This window comes from Falco cherrug, chromosome 9 (genome assembly GCF_023634085.1).
Source record: "Falco cherrug isolate bFalChe1 chromosome 9, bFalChe1.pri, whole genome shotgun sequence".
NCBI lineage: Eukaryota > Metazoa > Chordata > Aves > Falconiformes > Falconidae > Falco > Falco cherrug.
Genome location: NC_073705.1, coordinates 29,017,302 through 29,039,531, shown reverse-complemented (window position 1 = coordinate 29,039,531; position 22,230 = coordinate 29,017,302). Strand labels below are relative to the sequence as shown.

The 22,230-nt window shown below is 61.2% G+C and overlaps 3 protein-coding genes across 8 annotated transcripts in view; all 3 read left to right on the top strand.

Moving 5' to 3' along the window:
- Nucleotides 1-9,940, top strand: part of HPSE2 (heparanase 2 (inactive)) — a 112,551-nt gene extending 102,611 nt beyond the window's left edge. Inside the window, exons 10-12 of the mRNA XM_055720057.1 lie at nucleotides 7,676-7,821; nucleotides 8,802-8,948; nucleotides 9,031-9,940. Of these exons, the coding sequence (XP_055576032.1) occupies nucleotides 7,676-7,821; nucleotides 8,802-8,948; nucleotides 9,031-9,196 (459 nt within the window). The 3' untranslated portion in view covers nucleotides 9,197-9,940. The remainder of the gene's footprint in view (nucleotides 1-7,675; nucleotides 7,822-8,801; nucleotides 8,949-9,030) is intronic.
- A 431-nt stretch (nucleotides 9,941-10,371) lies between these two features.
- On the top strand, nucleotides 10,372-15,204 carry HPS1 (HPS1 biogenesis of lysosomal organelles complex 3 subunit 1). 5 transcript variants are annotated; one of them, XM_055720052.1, is made up of 18 exons: nucleotides 10,373-10,592; nucleotides 10,680-10,817; nucleotides 10,891-11,033; nucleotides 11,262-11,370; nucleotides 11,547-11,707; nucleotides 11,784-11,886; nucleotides 11,986-12,090; nucleotides 12,182-12,251; nucleotides 12,361-12,428; nucleotides 12,960-13,127; nucleotides 13,199-13,378; nucleotides 13,450-13,517; nucleotides 13,649-13,771; nucleotides 13,874-13,939; nucleotides 14,131-14,275; nucleotides 14,373-14,486; nucleotides 14,611-14,693; nucleotides 14,974-15,204. In XM_055720052.1, the coding sequence occupies exons 1-18, from the start codon at nucleotides 10,494-10,496 to the stop codon at nucleotides 15,134-15,136; spliced, it is 2,106 nt and encodes a 701-aa protein (XP_055576027.1). In that variant the 5' UTR covers nucleotides 10,373-10,493; the 3' UTR covers nucleotides 15,137-15,204. The 5 variants fall into 5 exon arrangements, with proteins under 5 accessions (XP_055576029.1, XP_055576027.1, XP_055576028.1 ...); XM_055720053.1 differs by having other exon boundaries at nucleotides 10,375-10,592; nucleotides 13,202-13,378; XM_055720050.1 differs by having other exon boundaries at nucleotides 10,375-10,592; nucleotides 11,983-12,090.
- A 146-nt stretch (nucleotides 15,205-15,350) lies between these two features.
- PYROXD2 (pyridine nucleotide-disulphide oxidoreductase domain 2) lies at nucleotides 15,351-21,090 on the top strand. 2 transcript variants are annotated; one of them, XM_005435192.4, is made up of 16 exons: nucleotides 15,351-16,583; nucleotides 16,989-17,008; nucleotides 17,235-17,328; nucleotides 17,407-17,480; nucleotides 17,592-17,738; nucleotides 17,879-18,032; nucleotides 18,264-18,325; nucleotides 18,439-18,536; nucleotides 18,957-19,098; nucleotides 19,179-19,313; nucleotides 19,415-19,487; nucleotides 19,598-19,754; nucleotides 19,888-20,042; nucleotides 20,201-20,307; nucleotides 20,395-20,515; nucleotides 20,729-21,090. In XM_005435192.4, the coding sequence occupies exons 1-16, from the start codon at nucleotides 16,238-16,240 to the stop codon at nucleotides 20,806-20,808; spliced, it is 1,965 nt and encodes a 654-aa protein (XP_005435249.4). In that variant the 5' UTR covers nucleotides 15,351-16,237; the 3' UTR covers nucleotides 20,809-21,090. The 2 variants fall into 2 exon arrangements, with proteins under 2 accessions (XP_005435249.4, XP_027655428.2); XM_027799627.2 differs by having other exon boundaries at nucleotides 19,167-19,313.
- Nucleotides 21,091-22,230: the final 1,140 nt, after the last annotated feature.

Here is a 22,230-nt window from a genome sequence, read left to right as displayed (position 1 = left end):
AATGGAGCTCGCACACACATGGAAACTGTTCCTGATGACCATAAATCTGCCACGCGGGCGTCTGGCACCCCCATCTGCCCCGCACGCTGGAGCACTGGCTCTGGCAGGAGCGACGCCTGCAGACGGGGAAGGGGTGGGAGAGGAGAGGACAGGCAGGAGCTGTCTGTACAGGATGTTCATTCTGGCCATGGGACCGAGGGATGAAATCCCGGGCAGTTCAGGTGTGTGGAGAGGAAAGGCTTTCCCAAGAGATGTCAAGCCGGAGCACGGCCCACTGAAGGGAAGAGTGGAAATCATGCCCTGCAGAAATCTCCCAGCCAGCCCTGGCACGAGCACCTGAAGCAGATCTGAGCTGGGCATCCTCTCCACTGCCTTGTCCTTTCAACTATGATCATACCATGTCTCAAGGACTGCAGCATCCTCTGCTTTCTGCACTCTCGCTGCATTCGGCTTCCAGGAGCTCTTAAGTCTGCTCTGAGGCTCATTTTATTTGTGAACCAGGAGACAGATTTAAAGCATCTAAACTCTGCTCTCTGTCACAGTGGGTTAAGGGGCCTTTCCCTCTTAGTGCAGCATGAAAAAGGTCTTTGAAGTGCATATGCTTGAACTCTCAAATGCATCAAAGCCATGCTGTGGCTGGCAGCTCTGGCACCCACCCACCAGAGCTGTGGGACTTGCGCAGACCTAGAGCCGGGCTGCTCCTCCTGCTCCGGGAACTGGGGCAGAGACACACACTCCGTCTGAGACAGGCAGCTGTGGCTTGTACTTGGAAGGATGGACACGGCCACTGCCCACGCCTCCCAGAGGCACTGTGCTAGTGGCACACCTGCCCACGTTGGTGACAGAGCCATCCTGGGGCTGTGGGGGCAGTGGGATAGTAAAGCCCTTCCCAGGGTGGGTTGGTGTTTGCTGAAGGAGCAGAGGGAAGTAGTGTTTGGGTGAAAAGCAGCAGAACAGAAAACAATGAAGTTGCATTTTGTTTCCAAGCCCGCTGATCCGACAGCTCTGCTCCCTTCCTGCAGCCTCAGGTCTCCTGGACCCTGTTTGGGAGAGGTGATGACAAAAGAGAAGTTTGGCTGTTCCTCCATCTGCTCAGCTCCCAGGGAAGGTGGAGGCCACTGGCTGGGGACCAGCTTGTGAAGGGTGGTGATAGACAGGACCCACTTCCCACTCGCCCACTCGCCACTCTATAGGTGCCTGGGCAGGCTGTCCCATCGGCACCATCAGTGCCCGGCAGCAATTCCTGTGGCTGCTGCTCCCACAGCAGGAATTTTGCCTTAATGTCAGTGTTTGGTCTTTCTCCGGGGTGGAGAAAAAGAGCAGAAGAGACAGACACAAAGGTGAGGGGCTGAGCAAAGGGTGTAGCGGCTCGAAGGCTGTGAAGATGTGATGCTCATCAGAGACTTTGCACGTTGTGCTGCTGGCAGAGCTGGAGGAGACCCTGGCTGTAGGATGAATGGCTGATGCTCAGCCCAAACACAGAGCTTGTGGTGCTGCTGGCACCAGCGGATGAGAATGCTGCTCTCCGGGCCCATGGGTGCACACACATTAGCATGTTATTTGGGATGGGAGTAACTCTCTTGGCTGTCCCCTTGTACTGCTTTTTGGGACTTATTGCAGAGCTGTTGTAAAATTGGGCCCTGGTTTCCTTTCCCTAACCATGAGTAGGTATTCAGTCTACAAGACCAGACAAGAGCCAGCCTGCCATAAGCCCCCATAACCACACAGGATGCACAAAGCAGCCACAACAACAATAGTTCTGCTCTACATAGCTGCTCCTGGCCCAGCTAATGGAGCCATTGCCCTCCCTCGTCATGCCTGCCTCCCCTCCTCTCCCTCCATAGCCTAAAGGCACTGGGGTGTGGGACTGGCAGCCCCCACTACAGCCCCTTCAGCTGTAGACTCTTGCTGGCAGAGAAAGCTGCAGGGAAGATGTGAAGGCAGAAGGTGATGTAGGGAAGAGTGGTGTGAGATGAGACACTCACAGCCGTTAGGGCAGGAGGGAAGAGGATCAGCATGGTGAAAACAATAGACACCCTGGCAGAGACGTCAGCAGCTTCAGGCGGCTGGTGGTGGGCACCTGCAGGAACCAAGGCTAAGCAAGAAAGGAACTGGGAAGCATCAGCTGATCCTTTCACAGGTGCAGGAGCCTGGATCGAAGCAAGAGTCTGTCCTGCCCAGGAGGGACAGGGCTGTGTGGGCAGAACAGAGGGAAGAGTCAAGGGGGCTGCTTCACTGAAGCATCTCTCTGTGTGCTGGCCCCATCCTCCCCTGCTGATGCCACAAGCTCCTGGCAGCCCAGTCCACCTGAAGCCCCCTCGTTTGGGGCTAGGAGGAGTGTTGTTCTCCATTCATACACCTTCTCTAGAGTGTCCCCTGTGGTGCTCAGGGCACACCCGCAAATTCCCCCAGTGCAGCGGCAAATGTTGCAGAAAACTGCTCAAGTACTTAGCTCTTCAGGACCCCCACATGATGAGGGTGCACATGCAAAATGGCAAACAGCTCACATGCCTGAGGACAGATGCATGCAAACTTGTGAGAACAGCATCAGTGCCCTCTCCCATTGCTGATCATTTTGGCTTCAGCAATTGTTCCGTTTGGGGAGAGGCTATGCCCTGCTCTGCTTGTCTCAGGACCTTGCACAGGATTTGGGTGAGAAAACCTCTAACTCCCACAGTCCAAGAAGCACATAAAACTCAGGGATAATGTTAAAAGCGGCATTAGTCCAGCCTTGCTGAAGGAACGACCAGCCATGGCTTGAACAGGATGTAAGGACCTCCACAGGGAGAAAGCTTTGGATGCTGAGGATCTCTTTAATCTAGAGGAAAAAGAAAGAACAAGAACCACTGGTTGGAAGCTGAAGCCAGACAAATTCAAGCTGAAAATAAGGAGTGGAATTGTTAACAATGTGAAGTTTAACTGCTGGAACAGACTCCCTGGGAAGTGGCGGCTTCTCCATCTCTCCAAGCCCTCGCAACCACAATCACTACTTTTCTGGATGATGCTTTTGCCAAAAACAAACCATCAGGCTCAACAGAGGGATAAAAGACTAAAACTGTCTGTCCTGTGATGTACAGGAAGGCAGACCAGCCAGCTCGTCTCTCCATATGGGTTGCTTGGACTGTGGAGAAAGACGGATGAAGGTTGGAACAATCTATAACAGGCTGTTGAAACTCAAGTGTGCCCGAGGGGTGGAGGAAGAGCTTGGGCAGCTTCAGAAGAGGGAAGAAGCAAGAAGAGGAAGGGGGCAAGCAGCAGCCAGTTGATGCTGCTGGTGACATGGTGACACAGACCCATGCCCCAGCAGCCCCAGCCAGAGGAGGCTGTGCACTGCAGGGTCAGCAGCCTGCTCGTTTGAAGTTCAGCTGCCTTTGCCGGTTACAGCCCCCAGGAGACCAAAGCAGGACCAGCAGCTCCATTACTCTGGTTTTCTGGTTATGGCAACATCTTCTCACATGTGGTGAGTGTGGACTGAACAAACTCAGGTGGGTTGGAAAGCTGCTTTGCTGCCTCTAGGAGCGAGCATGGGAATATGCTCCTGCACCCTTCCTAATGGCTCTGGAGACGGGATGGTCTGGTTAATAGGTCTGTCTGAAGGTCTGCCTAATCAGCCTTGTTTCCAAAAGCTGAAGTCTCTAAAATCTCCTGCAATTAATTAGAATGTGCAAAGAGATTAATTGGGACCCTCTGGGATTTCCCTGTCTACTGGAAATCTGGTGGGTCTTCACTGGCTCAGAAGATGTGGCTGGCCCAAGCTCTGCACTTCCACTCACTTGAGACAAGCACCTCTCCTGCCTGGAAATCTGGGGTCCCGGCCAGGAGACCTCCTGAGGCACAGGACAGCTTTGGCTTCAGGTGCTCCTTGCTTTCAGCTCTGAGGGCTGCAGTGGCAGCACTGCTTGATGGGTCTGCAAAGTAATTAAAGCAAGAAAGCTCCCTTGATTCCCAGGGGACTAATAGTACACCAGATTCCTGTATGCTAGTCCTCCTCTGTCGCTACAGCTGTGTTGCTGGCTCAGCCCTCACGACCGAAGCCCTCCATGACTCCAACAGCCAAATTCTTTCTCTGGTTGTACTGGTTGGAACCACACATCTCCCTGGGCAATGCCAGGGCTGCCTCTGCTGGGATGCCCGGCACTGTGCTGCAAGGCAAGCACTTGTCTTTGCAAGGGACATGTGGGTGCTGCCAGCCTGGGGGCCATGCTCACACAGGGGCCACACTCACACAAGGTTTGCCATATGGGAGTGGGTGCCAGCTGCTGTCAGGGGTCCAGGAAGAGGTCGCTGATCAGTGAAAAAGCCACCCTGCCTTCAGCCAAACTGGGTTTCAGGAGCAACTGCTTCCCAAGCTGGTCACCATTCGAACAGGAGCCAGTGGCTACAGGTGCCCAGCAGCCTCGGTGTGATTGTATCTGGGTTTCACTCATGCCAGTGGTAGGAGCAGGCCCAGAGCACCAGCCCAGCTGGAGAAATGCCCACACCTGGTGGGTTTGTTTCAGTCATGCTAGGTGCATGATGGATTCATCATTGAAATGCTTGGTGTCACCAGCTCCTGGTAATTTATTGCAAGTAACATGATTTTGGCCTCTGCCGCAAGCGGACTTGTGATGATGCGAAAAGCTGCAGCTGTCTTCAGTGCTTCCCTGCAGTAAGCCGAAGAGCTTAAGTGCCTTGAGGCCGGTGCTGATGACTCCTTTTCCAGCCTCGTCATTTTCTGGCCCTCCTTTGAACTCTCTTTGGTACTTCCACATCCTCCTGAAAATGGAGACTTCAGAGTTAGCCTTGCCAGCAAGGCAAGGTAAAATCACTGCTGTCCCCTCACCTCCTGCAGATGCTGGAGGGAGAGGTTGGTCCCTGCACTGCCCTGGGAGCATTGCCTGAGCCAAAATACTGAATGCTCAGCCGTGGTCATCTCACACTTTGCACAATAGCTCGTCTTGCATCACTGCTGACTGCCCTACCTATCTCATGATTTTTCTTAGAAAAGCTGTGTAATCTTAGCTGGATCAGAAGCCCTCAAAACATGGCCAATGCTTCCCAGAAAGACAAGCATATGTCCTTGTGCCCAGCCCAGGAGAAGCTGGACAGCACAGCTCTGCCTGTGAGCTGCCTCAGCAGGAGCCCCAGGCTCAGCTCCCCCAGCTCTGCAGGGAAGCAGGGTTTGCCAAGGCACCCTTGGGAAAAGTGTATGCTGAGACACGAGATTTGGCAGCAGCTGGGGCAGGTTGTGGGGCTGGCAGCTCCCTGTGCCCCCACATTGCAAATCTTGCTGCTGCTGAGCCTTGGGAGCAGATGGACACCAGTGCTGAAGCAGGAAACCCCTGGGGGACTGCCCTGCCCAGAGGGGTGGATGTGGAGCTGCTGGCGCCAGCTCCTCATCAGGACGTGGCCATCGCGAGGCCCCTGCATAACAGCTCTTGAGACTCACAATGAAATTTTGAGGGTAGCCACGAAGTCTCTGGCCTCTATCACTTCCATAACTTGCGGGCAAAAGCAGCATCTCCTCAGTGGAAATAAGGAGAATAGGTGGGAAACCCCAGGGGAGCTGCTAGAAAGCCCTAAGAGCCTGAGCTGATGGGTAGCTCGGGGCACTGAACTCATTTATTTTCAACTCACGACCGTGGGGCTAAATCCTGTAATCTGTGCTCACCTTTGGCCTCACCGTGAACTCAAGTAATTACTCATCTAATGATGCCTGATAATTGGCGTGGCTCACTGGGGAGCCGGCAGTGTGCTGGGCATGGCTGCTCCCACCTGCCATGAGCCTGAGCAAGGTGGGCTGGCACAGCCCCTGCAGCATGGCACAGGGACATCCCCAGGGTGAGGGAAGTACCGCCAGCCAGCAGGGACCGGGACAGGGACAGTGCACATCTCTGGGGACACACATGTCCGTGGGATCAAGCAGCTGCAGCTCATCCTTCCTGGGAGCTTCGGCCTCGTGGGCTGAGCCTCCTTGGTGTGCACAAGCCTCTCCCTTCACCTTCGTGTCTCCGCTGAGGGCTGGTGTTTGCAGGGGAAGCAGTTATCAGGCTGGTGTGGCACAAAGTCCCATGGTTTTTGGCTGGGAGCAGTGAGAGGAGAGTGGAAGGCAGCTTTTCCTCCAGCACTGTGGTAACAGCTTAACCAGAAAGTGGGAAGTGGGTTTGGATCTCCCTTTGTTAGGTCAGCCCAGCACTGCTGGAACCGGTCAGCTTCTGCTGAGTGGAGCTGGAGAGGAGACGGGGCTGGCAGTCTGGTCTGGCCAGTGGGTATTTGCCTTGTGCCGGTGGCTGCTGCAGCGCTGCTGTGTTTCATCTGCTGGCCTCTCCATCCGAAATGCATGTTAATCAGGGGCTGTGTGAGGGCTTCCCATGCACAGGGTGGCTACCTGTACCTGTATGGGGTATCTGTGCTTCTGTCTGCCCGTCTAGTCCTGTAGCCTGGGGCCCTAGAGACCCCATTCCCCACTACATGCCCTTTTAGGTGGCAGGCCCCTTCTGGGTGCTATTCTGGCCATGTAGGGCTTTCCTTGTGCCTACCCAGGCAGTGTGCAGAGCCACGAGGCGTTTGATCCATGCTCCTTTCCACATCAGCAGCCCTCCTCGCTGTGTGGGTCAGACACTGCCAGGCAGAGCAGTCCCTGGTGCCAGCGTGACCGTCGCTGCTGGCATTCAACATTGCAGATGGGGATGGGGCACGTGGTCCCTCTGGGGCAACTGGTCTGGGTTGTGCAGAGGGGGCTTATCCAGGGTGCTGGTGTGTGTGAAAGTGCCCCAGCACCCAGGCAGTGCCCAGCACACCCACAGGCAGCACCCAGAGAAGCAGTGTGAGAGGCTCTGTCTCCCTGGCATCACCTAGGGTGCCCAGAGCAACAGCAGGGCAGAACAGCAGGCAAGTGCCTGAGCCTGCCCTTTCCCTTCCCACAACCCTGCTTCATTTACCACACACCTCCCAGCTTCTGCAGCGGATGAGTGGGGGGCCCTGCCGGCAGCAGCCTCCATCACTGCACAGCCTCACGGCCCTCCCCGGGGCTTGGGGCCCATCCTGTGTGCGAAGCGAGGCTGTGCCCTGCGGGAAAAAGTAGTATGTGGTGACGTAATTAAAGGCTGCATCATTAACGCATGTGTGCAGGGGCTGAATGTTTTGTGTTTCTTGAGTGCTTGGCTTCCCTGTACTGTGTTCATGGGTGCTTAACTTCACAGGAGGCTTTAAAACAGGTGAAATTCCTCTAGGAAGTGGAGCACCCTCGGCAGTCACCAAAGCCAGTGTGCCATGAACAGAGCTGGCGAGCACGGGAGAGCTCTGATGTGCTCCAGCCCCATGTAAAGGGTAGGGTAGGGGGTGACCTGCATGCTCCAGAGACATCACCATTCCATATGCATCAGCTGGAGCTGGTGCACAAGTCCATGGCATAGCTATGTGCAGGTTTGTGGGAACGTGCAAGGGCGTCTATGCCACTCCCCACCCTCTGGGCTCCTTTAGAGGATATCGGTGTCTCTCAGCACAGGCAGCGATGCTGTTTTGGCTTGGACTACGCAAAAAAAGTCACCCTGAAGCAGACATCTGGCACACAACATTTTCACCCCAACAGCCAAAGTTTTGCTAGGTTGTAGGCAGGGATGCCAGCCTGTCCTGCCCATTCTCGCTGTGAGTCGGGGGGACTGTTGTGCTGCTGACTGTCCGCTCTGCCCCCCAGGACTACTGGCTGTCCTTGCTCTACAAGCGCCTCATCGGTCCCAAGGTGCTGGCGATCCATGTGGCTGGTCTGCAGAGGAAACCCCGGCCTGGCAGGGTCATCCGTGACAAGCTCCGCATTTACGCCCACTGCACCAGCTACCACAAGTAAGCAGAGCGAGGGAGGCAGGGGGCTGCAGGAAGGTGATAAACAGGACCCCCGGGAGATGGGGACCATCAAGGACATGCTGGGGCAGGAGCCCAGGGTTTGGCTCCGGCAAGGCAGGTTGGCTTCCCAGGGGACTCGCTCGGGTGCCGCTCTGGCCACTGTCGCAGCGGAGGGAACACGCAGGAATGGTGATGCCTCCGATGAAAGTCACGGCAAGCTCTGCCTGGGAACGGGGCCGGCTGGGGCTGGTGCAGCGGCGGCCAGGCAGCCCCAGCAGCAGAGATCAAGGGGGTGGATTTCACACGAGGGGCCCCCGGTCGGTCGGGTTACGCGCCGGGCTGCGCTGCCGGGGAGCCCGGCCTGGTTATTGTTTCGCTGATAAGGTCTTTGAAAGCGCCCCAGCAAGCCGGGGGGGTGGCCACCTCCTCTGCAGACACAAGTTGCTATTGTGGAGGAGGAGAGACTGTTTCTTTACACAGTCCAGATGCTTTCAACATGCCTCCAGCTCGGTAGGAAACCTTGTCCAGTAACTGACAGGTGCAAAGTGCTTTATAGCCTTTGTTTGGGGCTGCCTGATTAGGCAGGGACAGAGGATCAGTGTCTGGACCTGTCAGTTAGGTGCCCGGGGCAGCGAGGGCAGCTGCCACCCGTGCACAGAGCTCCCCTCCGTCTTGGCACCTTTCTTGCAAAGGGCTGGGGGGGCTGTCCCGAGACCACACCACCACCCCCCCGCGACACTCTCTTGAGCTGTGCCACCCCTGGCTGAGGAGGGGGGAGGCTGGAAAGTTGTCATCAAGGAGCCAGGCTTTGTGATGGCGACGTGGCATCTCCCTATGGAAAGGGGCAGCTGGGATGATGACATCCTCTCTGGATGGCTGCATGAGGCCAGTGCTTGCAGAAACCCCCAACCCCCTTCTTGGCGGTGACGCTCCCAGGGACTTGCCAGTGCTGCCCTCAGCTTCCACTCTTCCCTTTGCAGCCACAACTACGTCCGGGGGTCCATCACCCTTTATATCATCAACCTACATCGCTCCCGGAAGAAAATCAAATTGGCAGGAACGCTGCGGGATAAGATTGTACACCAGTACCTTCTGCAGCCCTATGGCAAGGATGGGCTCCACTCCAAGTAAGTGCAGTGCTGGTGGCTGGGGCTGTCGCTGCCACCCTGTCCTCGATACCACTACCCCAACCCTCTCCTGGTCCCACAGGTCGGTCCAGCTCAACGGGCAGCCACTGGCCATGGTGGATGATGGGACCCTCCCTGAGCTGAAGCCTCGTCCGCTGCGGGCCGGCCGCACCCTGGTCATCCCCCCACTAACCATGAGCTTCTATGTGGTGAAGAACGTAAACGCGCTGGCCTGCCGGTACCGATAGCCCGCAGCCCAGAATTGGACCCACCGGCCCCGCTCCTGTCCCCACGCACTCCCAGGAACGCGCTGCCTCCTCGGCAGCCTGCACAGCCTCGCAGCAGGGCCACATCGGGCAGGCACCACACCATGCCCTTGTCCTCATGCCCTGGATGTCCTCCGGTTTGGCACCCTCTCCTACCCTGTGGCCACCGAGCTCCACTTGGCCTGGCCACCACCCTGCCAGAGCGGTGCGAGGGTGAATTTGCAGGGCCTGCCGCAATCTGTCCCACAAGCTGCGAGAAGCACCCGGGTCCGGTGCCCACCGGCTGCTGGGGAGGGCTGGGGTGCTGAGCCCCGGTACAGCCCACGATGGGCAGCCCCCTTGTCCCTCTGCCCCTCAGGGTGACCCCTCCGGCAGCCGGGTCCCCCTTTTCCTCCGCACCTTCCCGGGCGGCGGGCAGCGCTGCCGGTGCAGCAAGCGCATGGAAGCAGCTCCCTCTGCTGCCGCCAGCCCGGTCGGGACCGGCGCGGGGATGCTGCGGGCAGAGCGGGCCGGGAGAAGGGGCGCCGGTCTCTGCCGCGGGCCGGGGGGCTCGAGGGTCCGCGGCTGGAGATGTGGATAGTTAAATGATACGGCCCGGAGCGGAGCGGCGGGGCCCCCCGGGGCCGTGAGTGTGTCCTGCCCGGGAGAGGGGCGGTGCCGCGGGCAGGAGCAGCCGGGACGCGCCGAGACGCTACCGGAGGTGTAATAAAGTTGGGCTGTCAACGGCGCCGGCGTGTCCTTTCCGCCACGAGTCGGGGCCGGGCGGGAGCGGGACGGGAGCGGGAGCAGGACAGGAGGCCCGGGAACCGGAGCGGGAGCGGGGCGGGGCCGGGCCGGGAGCGGGGCAGAGCCGGAGCGGGAGCGGAGCCGGAAGCGGGAGCAGGGCAGGCGGAGTGGGAGCGGCAGCGGAGCAGGGTGGGGCCGGTAGCGGGAGCAGCCCCGGGAGCGGGTCCGGAAGCGGGAGTGGGGCAGAAGCGGGGCAGGTAGGCCGGGAGCGCGCAGCAGCGGGCTGGGAGCGGGAGCGGGGCAGGCGCGGCGGGAGCGGAACGGGGCGGAGCCGGGAGCGGGGCGGAAGCGGGAGCGGGGCAGGCGGGGCGGGAGCGGCCGCGGGGCGGGCCGGGAGCGGGAGCGGGCGGACGGGGTGCGGCGGTGCAGGGCCGCGCCGGGCCGCCGGGGGCGCTGCGCGCGTGGGCGCGGCGGTCACGCGCGGCGCAGCAGGAAGCGGCGCGTGGCGGGCGGAGCCGCGTGGTCCCGGTGCCCCCCTCCGCCGGGCCGGGCCATGCGGTGCGTCCTGATCGCCAGCACCGCGGCCGAGCTGCTCTTCTACTGGGCCGATGCCGCCTTCCTCCGCCGGCTGCGGCCGCCCCACGCCGGGCAGGTGGGGCGGGACGGGACGGGGCGGCGCGGGTGCGGGGAGGAGGTGCGCGGCCGTGCGTGGACGCTGACCCGGGAGCGTGTCCTGCAGGGCCCGGCGCTGGAGGACAGCCTCAACACCCTCTTCGCCCCCCTCATCATCTCCTGCGCCGCGCTGCTGGAGAAGCTCGCCGACACCTACACCTGCTTCGCGACCGAGCACGGGCGGCACCTCCACGTTCTGCACATGGTAGGGCCGGCACCGGGGACCGGGGACCGGGGCAGCGCGGCCGGTCCCCACCTGACCTCGCTGCCGGTTGCAGTTCGGGGACTGCCTGTACATCGCGGTGAACGGCGACGGGACGGAGAGCGAGGACGACCTGCGCCGGACGCTGTTCGTGCTGCGGCGCTTGGTGGAGGCTCACTGTGGCCTCGTCACGCTTGACTCCCACCTCATCCGCAAGGAGTGAGTGGGCACGGCTGCCCGCACGGGCTGGCACGCCGGGGTGCCCAGGCAGCTGCCAGGCGATGCCTTCATGCAGCCCCGGCGGGTGGGAGTAGGTGTCTCTGAGCTGGGACCCCCCCCTTTGCAGCAGGACACCCTGGCCGCTGGGCTGCAGCTGGGTTTTGGGGTGCCCGCCCCAGCCGGGAGGTGCCAGCTGGCTCTCGGCTCACATGCTGTGGCTCATCGCAGGCTGCGGCCGGCCGATTCGGAGCAGCGGGAGCATGTCTGGAGCCTGCTGCGGGGCCTGCTGGAGACCTACAGCCACCTGCGGGAGGAGGACCAGAGCTTTGCAGTGGAGGTACCATGCCCTGGGGTGTCCCTTGCTTTCGGGGCGTCCCAGGGCTGTGAAGCTGCTTGGAGTCCCGGGATGTGGGAAGGGCAAGGCTCTGGGCCAGAGAAGCCCAGACTTGCCCCTGGGGCTGCATGACTGGATCTGGGGAGGCTCAGCAGTCCTCCCTCCGACCTGCACCCCAGGCTGTGGAGCGGCTGATCCACCCTCAGCTGTGCGAGCAGTGCATCGAGTTCCTGGAGCGGCAGGTGGTGCAGCACATCAACACCAGCCCTGAGCGTGGCGGGGATGAGGTGGGTCATGCCTTCCTCCTGGTGCATACCAAGTTGCTGGCCTTCTACTCCAGGTACACCTGGCCCCACCACCCTCCCCAAGGCAGCCGCTCCCCCTCCCGGATGACCCTTCCCTTCTCTGGCCCACAGCCGCAATGCCAGCTCCATCCGCCCTGCAGACCTGCTCGTCCTCATCCTCCTGGTGCAGGACCTCTACCCCAGCCAGAGCGCTGAGGAGGAGCTCAGTCCCCAGGTGCTCCAGAGCAGAGTATGGGGGGCAGTGGGTCGAGGTGCCCCTGTGGGGTGATGCCTTGATGGCCAGGGCTTAATATTTTTTCCCTTGTTTCAGAAGCCTGTGGCAGGGAAGGTGCTCTCCCAGGGACCCAAGAGAAGCGAGAGCATCCCCATGAGTGGCCTTGGCTCCCATGGAACTGCAGAGAAGGACTCGGATGACCAGGTGAGGCCCTGGGATCAGGAACTGCAGGGTGGGATGTTGGCTGGGCTGCCTGCATCACTCCCATCACTGACCGAGCAGTTCTTGCTGGCAGGACACAGACGATCTCTCCATGCCTGAGGTCTACTACACACCCGAGCCCTCCCCGGGCAGGCACAGCACGGGTGAGTGCCCAGCCAGGCAGCAGCCCTGCCCCGTGCCTCCCAGCCCAGCAGAGGCTCCAGGGCTGCATGGGGAGCTGGCGGGGAGGGTGACCTGCTGTGCTTCCTGCAGGCAGCGAGAGCTGGTTGGAGGGTGCTGAGATCCTTGGCACTGGGGAGGCAGATGCTGCAGATGTCCAGGTGAGCAAGGGGTCCTGGCAGTCCCTCCCAGCTCCACACCTCCTCAGCTTGTCCTGCTGCTCTTTGCAGTCTCTGGTCCTCATCACTCATCTCTTGCTGTGCTGTGGCTGTCGGTGCCCCAGGCTCTAGAACTGGGGATGTGCTCTGCATCCCCCATGGTGTACCTAACAGTGACAGCTCTGACCACCCTCTCTGAGGCATTACTTACAGTCTCCCTGTCCAGAGCTGTCAGCACAGAGGGGCTGAGGCTGCCTCAGAGCAGTCTGGTGTCTCCCTCTGCTGCCTCTGGCCTTTCTGGGTTGTTCCCTGATGGATGTCGCAGAGCCTTACACACTCTCTGCAAGTGCTAGCCTCAGTGTAGGGCATTTACAACCTGTGTCTTTGCAAGCGGCTTCCCCTTTGCTGCTATCCCTTGGCTCAGTCGTGCCCAGTTGCAGCTTTCAGGGCATGGCTGTGTCCCTCCAGAGCATCCTGGCTTGGTGCAGGCTTCTCATCCCCACAGCGGGCTGAGCATCTCCTCTCTCTCCCCAGATGGCAGAGGACTTGCTCCAGACCTTGGGGCCTCTGGTCCCTGAAGCTTCAAACCCCAGAAGGATCTTCCTGGATGCCAACCTGCGGGAAGGTTACTGCCCCTTGCTGCCGCACACCATGTACTGCCTCCCGCTCTGGCCAGGCATCTCCCTCATCCTCCTGACCAAGGTGAGCTGCCTCTAAGGTGAAGGAAGCGATGTCGGGCTGGATCCTGGCTGACTGACCTTTCCCATCCCCAGCAGGGCCCCACAACCCAGGTAGCCATCACCTTGTACCAGCTGCTAGATGGTTTCTTGGTGCTGGAGAGGAAACTCGAAGAGGGGCTGGAGGCGGGAGCCCCACGCTCCTACCCATTCCTGGCCGAGCTGCGGCAGCGCATGGACAAATTTGTGAAGAAGCTGAGTGGGCAGGCCATCCAGGTGGGAGTGAGGATGTGAGGACCCTGTACCCCTGGCCTTGCAGCCTGATGCTGAGCCTTGTCTCTCTCTAGTTGCAGAACAGCTGGGTGGAGTTCAAGAGCAAGATATTTTCCCGAAGTGAGCCTGGGAGCTCCCTGGAGTGAGTATGGGATGGCCAGAAAAAGTCTCCAGGGCAGGCAGGGGCCTTTCTAAGCCTGGGGGCAGATGGCTGTCCCTGCTACCCTGGGGACCCCGGGCCAAACTCGACACTGTCCCTGTCTCCCGGCTCAGGCTGCTGCAGGCAGTGGCCAACGTGAAGCGGCAGCTATGCTCTGTGTACCGCCAGCTCTTCCTGGCCTCCACCAGCCACAGCCTGTCCCAGGGACTGCGGGACCGTGCCCAGAAGCTGATGAGGTGAGTGCATGGGGGTGGCCGGCATCCCCGTGGTGCTGCCCCACACCCAGCTGTGCTGGGGCTTGGGGGGTCCCAGCCCCACACTGTGCCTTTTCTCGGCAGGGAGAAGCTGCTGGACTGGCGGGACTTTCTGCTGGTGAAGAGCAGGCGCAATATCACCATGGTGTCATACCCGTCCCTGTGGCTGGGAACTCAGCCTGGCAAGGAAGGGTCCCCAAGGGGGTAGCAGAGGTGGGAGTGGGACCTTGCATCCACAGCACTGGGCTCAAGGGGTGTGGTGGGCGAAGCAGGTTTCCCCAAAGCTCAGGGGCTGTCCTGGAAGGGCACCAAAGTTGTTGGACACCCTTAACCCACCCCACGTACCTAGAGGACTTTCCTGGCCTGGTGCACTTCATCTATGTGGACCGCACGGCTGGGCAGATGATGGCACCATCACTCAGTGTGACAGAGAAGTCCAGCTCAGAGCTGGGCAAGGCCCCCCTGGCCACCTTCATCAAGAGGAAGGTACTGCTCATGGGCCTAGGGGTGGGATGGGAGCCACAGGAGCGGGTGACAGTTGGAGGGGTTTCTGCGCAAGCCTCAAGTGCCCATTGTTCCCCAGGTCTGGTCCCTGATCACGCTGGCCCGGCGGTACTTACAGAAGGGCTACACCACACTCATGCTGCAGGATGGTGACTACTGCTGCTCCTACTTCCTCTGGTTTGAGAACGAGCTGGTATGTGGGACCAGGAAGGGGCTGAGCCCTGCTCCCCAGGGAGCAGGGATGTAGGTACAGGTACAGCTCCAGCTCCTCAACGGTCCCTTCCCTGCTCATGCCTTCTACTGTCTCCTCTCCCCAGGGCTACAAGCTGGAGGTGATGGAGGTGCCAGTTCTCTCCGATGATTCTGCTCCCATTGGGATGCTGGCAGGAGACTACTACAGGTGAGCAGTCCCCAGCCCTACAGTTTGGCACCAGGGCCCCCGGCTGTGCTGGCACAGGGGTCCCCATGCATGGTGCTGTCCTTGTTGGGCTGTCACTGCAGCATGGTATCAGTGCTGTGGTGTCACTGGGGTTGCACCAGCCCATCTCCCCAGCCTGGTGCTACGGTCATGCCACTGGATGGGTGCTGTGTCCTTGCCAGGGACTTTATAGGGGGAAGGTGGTTAGAAAGGGAATGCCAGTCTGCACTGTGCCTGCTGAGCCCTGTCTTCTCCTCCCCAGGAAGCTGCTGCGTTACTACAGCAAGAACCATCAGGCAGAGGTGGTGAAGTGCTATGAGCTGCTGACTGTGCACCTGGGTATCATCCCCTCAGAGCTGGTGGTCCAGCAGGCCTGCGATTTGGCCCGGCGGCTCTGGGAGCCCTCCCGCATCCCCCTGCTCTGAGCTGTCTTCAGCCACCTCGGGGCCAGGATTAAAGTGGGTGTGTGGGTGTTCCTGGCACCTGGACTGCTTCCTTGGTGTCTGTGTGCCGTCAGCTGTGCCTACAGGCAGCCACAGGCAGCCTTCTCATCCTCCAGCCCGGCTGGGGCTGGTGCTGCCCCCTTCCCACTCCCTGTGGGCTTTGCTGGCAGCCAGCAGCCTCTGGGGATGAGCAGAGAGTGGGGCTGAGAGGTTGTTGGCAAATCACCGTCTTGCTGAAAAGTGCGTTTCCAAAGCAGGATTTATAGCATTGGCTTGGCATCACTGCCAAGTTTTGGCCAGAAAACAAAAATGGTGTAGCCAAACTTGTGTGGAGGAATGGTCCAGGGTATGTCCCCCTTTCCCCTCATCCCCAAATGTGGGGTTCAGGGCCCTTGGGGGTTTGGCAGGCTCTGGGGAGGTGCAGCCCGTCCTGCACCCCATTCCCCACACGTGGGTTCCCCTGTACCAGTCAGCCACAGGGCTGAGCTCAGCTGTGAACTGGGTGAAGCTGAGGCAGCTTATGTGTTTCCCAGGCACAGCTGGGCTCTGTGCACATGCAAACCCCTCCAGGCACAGCTGGGGATGGGGCCAGCCCCAAGGGACTGGCAGCCACTGCCTGTCATCGCTAGTGCTGCTCGCAGAGGGTGGGGATGGCGGTCTGGAGAGCACTGGACCATGGCAGAGCCTTTGCCCTGTCCTGCTTGGTTTGGGGCCAAGCTCGCTCCCAAGCTGCCTGTTTTCCCACTGCTTTCAGGGCTGTGCTTGGGGCTTTCCTGCTCGAGGAGGGCAAAGCTCCCCCTGTCCTACAGTGCTTGTTGGCTCATCACTCCAGCCACACGCCCCCAGGTTCTCCCTGGAGTGGAACAGGAGCTGAGGGGACTCTCAGGCCCCCGTCCACCTTCCCAGCACCTTCCTGGGATACAGGCTGGGGAGCACCTGGCATCCTGCTGAGCACCAGGCAGGATCTGACCCTGGCACCTTCTCAGCACTGGGGCTGGTCTGCCCACCTGCAAGCCCTCAGCAAAGCTCTGCCAGGCTTAGCAGCTTGCTGTTGGCAGTGCCCCTGGCAGGGCAGCACTCAGCATGCACCCTTGGCCTGCCCAGCCTCCCTGCAAGTGCTGGGACACGGTGTCTGGCCCTGCACCAAGGCGTCCCCTGCCTTGGCCCCCCCCGGCCCCTCCCCGTGCCTGGAAGCCCTGGGAAAAGTTCCACTGTGAAAGCAAAGTCCAGCTTGCTGGGTGCTGGGCAGCCATGGCTGGGCACTGTGTGGCGATGGCAGCTGGGCTCCGAGCAAGACTGGGCATGGGCTGCCTGTCCTGCTGCCTGTGGGGCTGGCATCTGTCCCCAGGGCTGCTGGGCACGCGGCTGGCCCATGCTGGGGCTGCAGGCCGGCTACAGCGGGAGTACGATGCAGTGGTGATTGGGGCAGGTAATACAGGGTGAGGGAGCCAGTGCTGGGCTGTGGGCAGCCGGTGGGGACCCCCAGCTGCCCTGTAGTAGCCAGGTGGGGACTACAGTGGTGCTGGGCATGTTGCAGCCCTCCAGCATGCTCCTTGTGCCAGGGAGGATGTAAGGGTCTGGCATGGCTGAGCGCATGTTGCAGCCCCTCGGTGTGCAGGGCATCTGCCTTGAGCACCTCTGTCACCTTTCTCTGCACCATTAGGGCCAGGGCTGTAGGGACAGGAGAGGGTGCTCCTAGTCACCTCTATCCCCATGTCCAGAACCCTATTGTTTGGGTGGTTGTGGCAGCCCTGCGCCCCAGGCATGGCAGGGTGCCCTGTGCTGTAGGACTGCCCCAACACTGGGCTTGACTCATCTCCCTCTCTCCTTGCAGGGCACAACGGGCTGGTGGCAGTGAGTACCGAGAGTGGGGTGCTGCTCTCTTCTGTGTGGAGGCGGGGGATCAGGGAGGGTCTGCGCCGTGGGCAAGGGAGGGTGTTGTTGGCAGTGCCTGTGGGATTGGGGGGCTCCCACAGGGCTGTGGGGAGTGGAGCCCTCCCTGGTGATTGAGGCACTGTCGGGGCAATGAGGACATGTCCCACCTGGAGGGACGGGCAGTGTGATGTCATGCTCCCTGCAGGCTGCCTACCTACAACGGGCAGGGGTGCGCACGGCTGTGCTGGAGAAACGCCACGTGCTGGGTGGTGCAGCCGTCACGGAGGAGATCGTGCCAGGTAACACTGCACACCACCTGTCCCCCAGCCCTGGCCAGCCCTGGGCACAGACATCCCCCACCACACCACGTCTTCTAGGCTTCAAGTTCTCCCGGGCATCGTACCTGCTCAGCCTGCTGCGGCCGCAGATCTATGCTGAGCTGGAGCTGCAGGTACCGGCACCGATCCCTCGCCAGGCTGCTGGCACCTCCTGACACGCTGGCAGGGTGAGCCCGCTGCCAGGCTGTCCCTGCAGGCTGGGTTCTGCCATCCCTGTCTTGCAGCGGCACGGTCTGAGGGTGCTCCCACGGGACCCCTACTCCTTCACCCCAGTGTTGGAGGGCAGGAGACCCCCCCGCTCCCTCCTGCTGGGGCATGACATGGCCCAGACCCAGCGGCAGATTGCTCAGTTCTCTGAGAAGGATGCCCAGGTACCTCAGGGGCAGCACCCAGCACAGCAAAGCCCCCAAGGGGCTGCCCTGCCCATGGAGTGGCAGGGGTGCTCCTGGGTAGGGTAGCCATTGCACCCACTATGGCACAGTACCTGTTGTCCCCTTCTGCCCCCTTTCAGGCTTACCCTGAGTATGAGGCGTTCATGGGGGGCTTGGTGTCTGCCCTTGACCCGCTGCTGGATGCCCCGCCAGTGGATACCGCTGCCCTGGGGCAGGGTTCTCTGTTCCAGCGGCTCAGGGCCCTGCGAGCCCTGCAGCCCCTGCTGCGGTCAGGTACATCTGGGATGCCAGGGGACCCCAGTGGCATTGGGTGTTTGCCCGCATCTGGGGCGGGTGATGCAGAGCTGCCCCTTCCTAGGGCATAGGCTCCTCAGAAGCCTGGGCTGGCAGGCTCTGACAGGCTTGTCCACCTTTGTCATGCCACCTGACCCCCAAACCCAGCCAGGCACAGGCAGTCAGCCCTAGAACAGCCATGCAGGTCTCACACCACCTCTCCATCCCCAGGGCTGGCACTGGGGCAGCAGCTGCCCCGCTATTACGAGGTGCTCACAGCCCCCATCTCCAAGGTGAGTGCCAGCAGTAGCAGCGTGCAGCCGCTGGCTGCCTCACTGCCTACCTGTGAGGATGCTGCGGCAGTCCCCCATCCCAAACCTGGTGCTCTCTTTTTCTCCTGGGCCAGATCCTGGATCAGTGGTTTGAGTCAGAGCCGCTGAAGGCAACTCTGGCTACTGATGCGGTGATTGGAGCCATGGCCAGCCCCCACACTCCCGGCAGCGGGTGAGGGTCCCTTCCACCCAGGGCTCGTAGCTGCACCGTTCCCCCGTGTCATCCTCCGTGCCCGCAGCTCCTTGGCTCTGCTGTGCCCCAATACCCCATTCCCTGCTCTGCTGCCTCTCCCTCCCACTGCCTGCTCAGCCTTGCCAGAGTGGCTCAGGGGTTGGGGCTAGGCAAGGGGCTGCCCCCCATCCCTGCCATGTGGCTCTCCTGAGTGGTCTCCACCTGCACCTTTGCTGTTTGGACACTTGCCCCAAGGCAGGTCAAGTTCTGGCCAGTGGGTGCTCACTGCAACTGAGCTGGATGTCCTATGAGCTGGTGTGGTCCCATCTATGGGGGCTGTGGCACCATCCCCACTATGCCCATGCAGGGGACAGACCTGTCCCCTTGGCCAGCAGCTAACCTGGGATCCTGCCAACACAGGTACGTGCTGTTGCACCATGTGATGGGTGAGCTGGAGGGACGGCGGGGTGCCTGGGGCTACGTGGCTGGTGGGATGGGGGCCCTGTCTCAAGCCATCGCCTGTGCGGCAGCTGCTCGGGGAGCCCACATCTTTGCTGAAAAGGTATGGGGTGTCTGGGTGCAGGCAGCTGCCTGGCTATCCTGTGGGCAGCAGGGATGCTCTTGGTGAAGTCCCATCCCCAGATGGTGTGCCATGTGGTGCTGGGCAAGGACGGGCAGGCGCAGGGCGTCCTGCTGCAGGATGGAACAGAGGTGAGGAGCAAAGTGGTGCTGTCCAATGCCTCCCCCCAGATCACCTTCCTGGAGCTTGTCCCCCAGGTATGGGGGGCATGGGGCTGCTGGGGGCTTTGCGTGGCCGTGTCCTGCCGGCCATGCTGTCTCCTCACGGCCAGACTCTGCAACGGTGTCTCCCACCTCAGGAACAGCTGCCAAAGGATTTTGTCCAGCGGATCCGGCAGACTGACACGCGCTCCCCTGTCACCAAGATCAATGGTAGGTACTGATGGGACGACCTTCACCACTGTCCCCTCTGGAAGGACACTGGTGCCAGGCTCAGCAACAGGCTGCACCCTGCTTCCCCGGTCCCCACCTCCCACACCTAGTGGCAGTGGATCGGCTGCCCAGCTTCCTGGCTGTCCCCAATGCCCGCGATGGCCGTCCCCTGCCCCACCACCAGTGCTCCATCCACCTCAACTGCGAGGGCACCCACCTTCTGCACCAGGCCTTCACTGAGGCCACCCATGGGCGCCCCTCCAGCAGGTAGGAGCCTGCACTGGCACACCCCGGTGCACTGGGGAAGGGGCAGGACAGCTGTGGTGGCTGGTGCTGGGGGAAGAGGCTTGGGGTGGCTGGGTCCCCCCCTGCCTGCCCAGCTGGTGTCTTGCTCCCCCAGGCCCATGATCGAGCTCTGCATCCCCTCGGCACTGGACCCAGGGCTGGCCCCACAGGGCTGCCATGTTGTGTCCCTCTTCACCCAGTACACCCCCTCTGTGCTGGCAGGCGGGCAGCCCTGGGATGAGCAGGCCAAAAATGCATACGCAGACACGGGTATGTAATGCATATGCAGACATGGGCACATAATGCACGCTGGACCCAGGTACCAGGAGTGCTGGTCCCTGTCTGTGGGCAGAGCTGCCCTGGAGCTGCTCAGGGGCCAGCCACCATGTCCCCCCAGGCTGTCTGCCAGTCCCTCCATCCCTCTCTAGTGTTTGACTGCATCGAAGCCTATGCCCCAGGGTTCAAGGCATCCGTCATTGGCAGGGACATCCTGACGCCACCGGACCTGGAGAGGATCTTCGGGCTTCCTGGTGGAGTGAGTACCATCAGGGCTCAGCTCTGAGCATCACTCTGGTGCCAGCTCTGGAAGGCACAGCCAGCTCACATAGAGCTCTTCTTGCAGAACATCTTCCATGGAGGGATGTCTCTGGACCAGCTGTACTTTGCCCGGCCAGCACCATCCTATTCGGGCTACCGGTCCCCAGTTCCTGGCTTGTACCTGTGTGGAAGTGGAGCCCACCCTGGTGAGTGGGGCTGGGAGACAGGACCCTCCTGGGGGACTGCAGGAGGAGGGCAGGGGCATGTGGAAGAGGTGCAAGGGCAGCATGGGTTGGGGGTGTCCACTCCCCTCTCTGCTCTCGCATGAGCAGGGAGGTGGGGCAGCTCCATGGGTACAGCCCTGGGCCCCATCTCCTGGGGCTGGAGCTGCCCACCACTTCGCATTTCTTGTTTTGCAGGAGGAGGAGTGATGGGAGCAGCAGGACGCAATGCCGCCCAGGTGGCCCTCGAGGACTTCAGGCGCCTGCGATGGCAGTAGTGACAACAACTTTGCCTGTGGAGGTTTGTGGTTGTAGTGAGTCATGCTGACTCCAGGCAGAGCCCTGCCTGTCCCCCACTTCCTTCCCAGGCACGGTAGGACAGCAGCATCCCCTGGGAGCTGGGGGGTGCAGGCAGGCAGGGTCTCTTGTGCTCCCAGCTGCTACCATCACCTCGAATACATGACTGCTCCCAGCCCACTGCAGCCCAGCCTTGGGCAGCCATGGCAAGCCTCGCTCGGCTCCTGCCTGCACCTGTAGAAATAAACCCTGGCTGGGGCTGTGTCTTGAGCATTTTTGCTGTGGTTTTTGGCTCTTTGTGCAGCTCCCAACAGGCTAGCATGGGGGGCTGCACTGTGCCATCTGCACTGTGGCTGGTGGTGCAGCCCTGGGGGAGCTGCCAGAGGGGACAGGTATGTCCCGGAGCAGTGAATGGGACCTCTCCTCCGCTTACTGATGTGGGGCTATTTGGCTGGAGCCACCCAGCTCTGGGCTGGCCAGGACCGCCCCAAGGTGCCTGGAACAAGCAGGGAACCGAGGAGCTGCTCAAGAGCTGGAGCCCCCCGCTGTCCTCTGTCTCCATGGCCCTCAGCAGCAGTGTGTCCAGCAGCTCAGAGACTGCAGGAGCCAGGTCCCCACAGCTGCCCCCTGTGCCCTGCACACCCCCCACACCCCCCATTCCTGCCAGGACCTGCCTGCACACGTTCAGGCCCCATCTCTCCATCCCCAGGGCAGATGCTCCGTGCAGCCCTGCAGCTCTCGCTGGCCACCCGTCAGCCGGTGGCGGGCCCGGGGTGTGCCCCTCGCCCGGGCTGCTGCCGGCAGCCGCTTGCTGCAGATTACAGAGCTCACATCCTCTCCCTGCCCTCTTCCTCCCCCAGACAATGCTCCCAATTCAGCTGCCCGCCTCACCTCCCGCCGGGCCCTAAATACGGTGCTGCCAGGCTGAGCTGTTGCACCTGAGCTGGCTGAATCAATATTGACCAGCCAGGAATAGTCCCGCAGCCCTCTGAGAATAGCCCCGCACGCCCACCCTGCTGCCCACAGCTTCCCGCGCACGGGGCTGCCCTGCTGCCAGCAGCGGTATTTTTAGACTGGTTTTGCTGGCTGCCCGGGTTGCAGGTGCTGGCACCCCCTGAACCCCGAGGGGGATGACGACGAGAGCGGACACCTCCAGTCTGCCAGGGTCACACTGAGCGGCAGGACACTGTGGCTCCACTGCTGCAGGTTGAGGATGGCAGGTCCCAGGTGTGGGAGAGCCCACTGGACTTTCCCCCGCCCCCGCCCCCCTCTTGCTGCCCCCAGGAGCAGAGGCAGAGCTGGGAGTGGGACCCAGCACCTGCCTGCCCTGCACCCCTGCCAGCTTCTGCCATGGGAGGGTTCAGGGGGCACTCATAGCCTCACACTTGGGTAATTTAAGTCCA

Excerpts from the sequence above, each read along its gene's own strand:
- PYROXD2 (XM_027799627.2), top strand. The coding sequence starts at position 16,238 with ATGCACCCTTGGCCTGCCCAGCCTCCCTGCAAGTGCTGGGACACGGTG. Across the intron at positions 16,584-16,988 it reads TGCAGTGGTGATTGGGGCAG|GGCACAACGGGCTGGTGGCA; the intron begins GTAATACAGGGT and ends CTCTCCTTGCAG. Across the intron at positions 19,314-19,414 it reads TCCTGGAGCTTGTCCCCCAG|GAACAGCTGCCAAAGGATTT; the intron begins GTATGGGGGGCA and ends CTCCCACCTCAG.
- HPS1 (XM_055720050.1), top strand. The coding sequence starts at position 10,494 with ATGCGGTGCGTCCTGATCGCCAGCACCGCGGCCGAGCTGCTCTTCTAC. Across the intron at positions 11,371-11,546 it reads ACCAGAGCTTTGCAGTGGAG|GCTGTGGAGCGGCTGATCCA; the intron begins GTACCATGCCCT and ends CCTGCACCCCAG. Across the intron at positions 12,091-12,181 it reads AGAAGGACTCGGATGACCAG|GACACAGACGATCTCTCCAT; the intron begins GTGAGGCCCTGG and ends TCTTGCTGGCAG.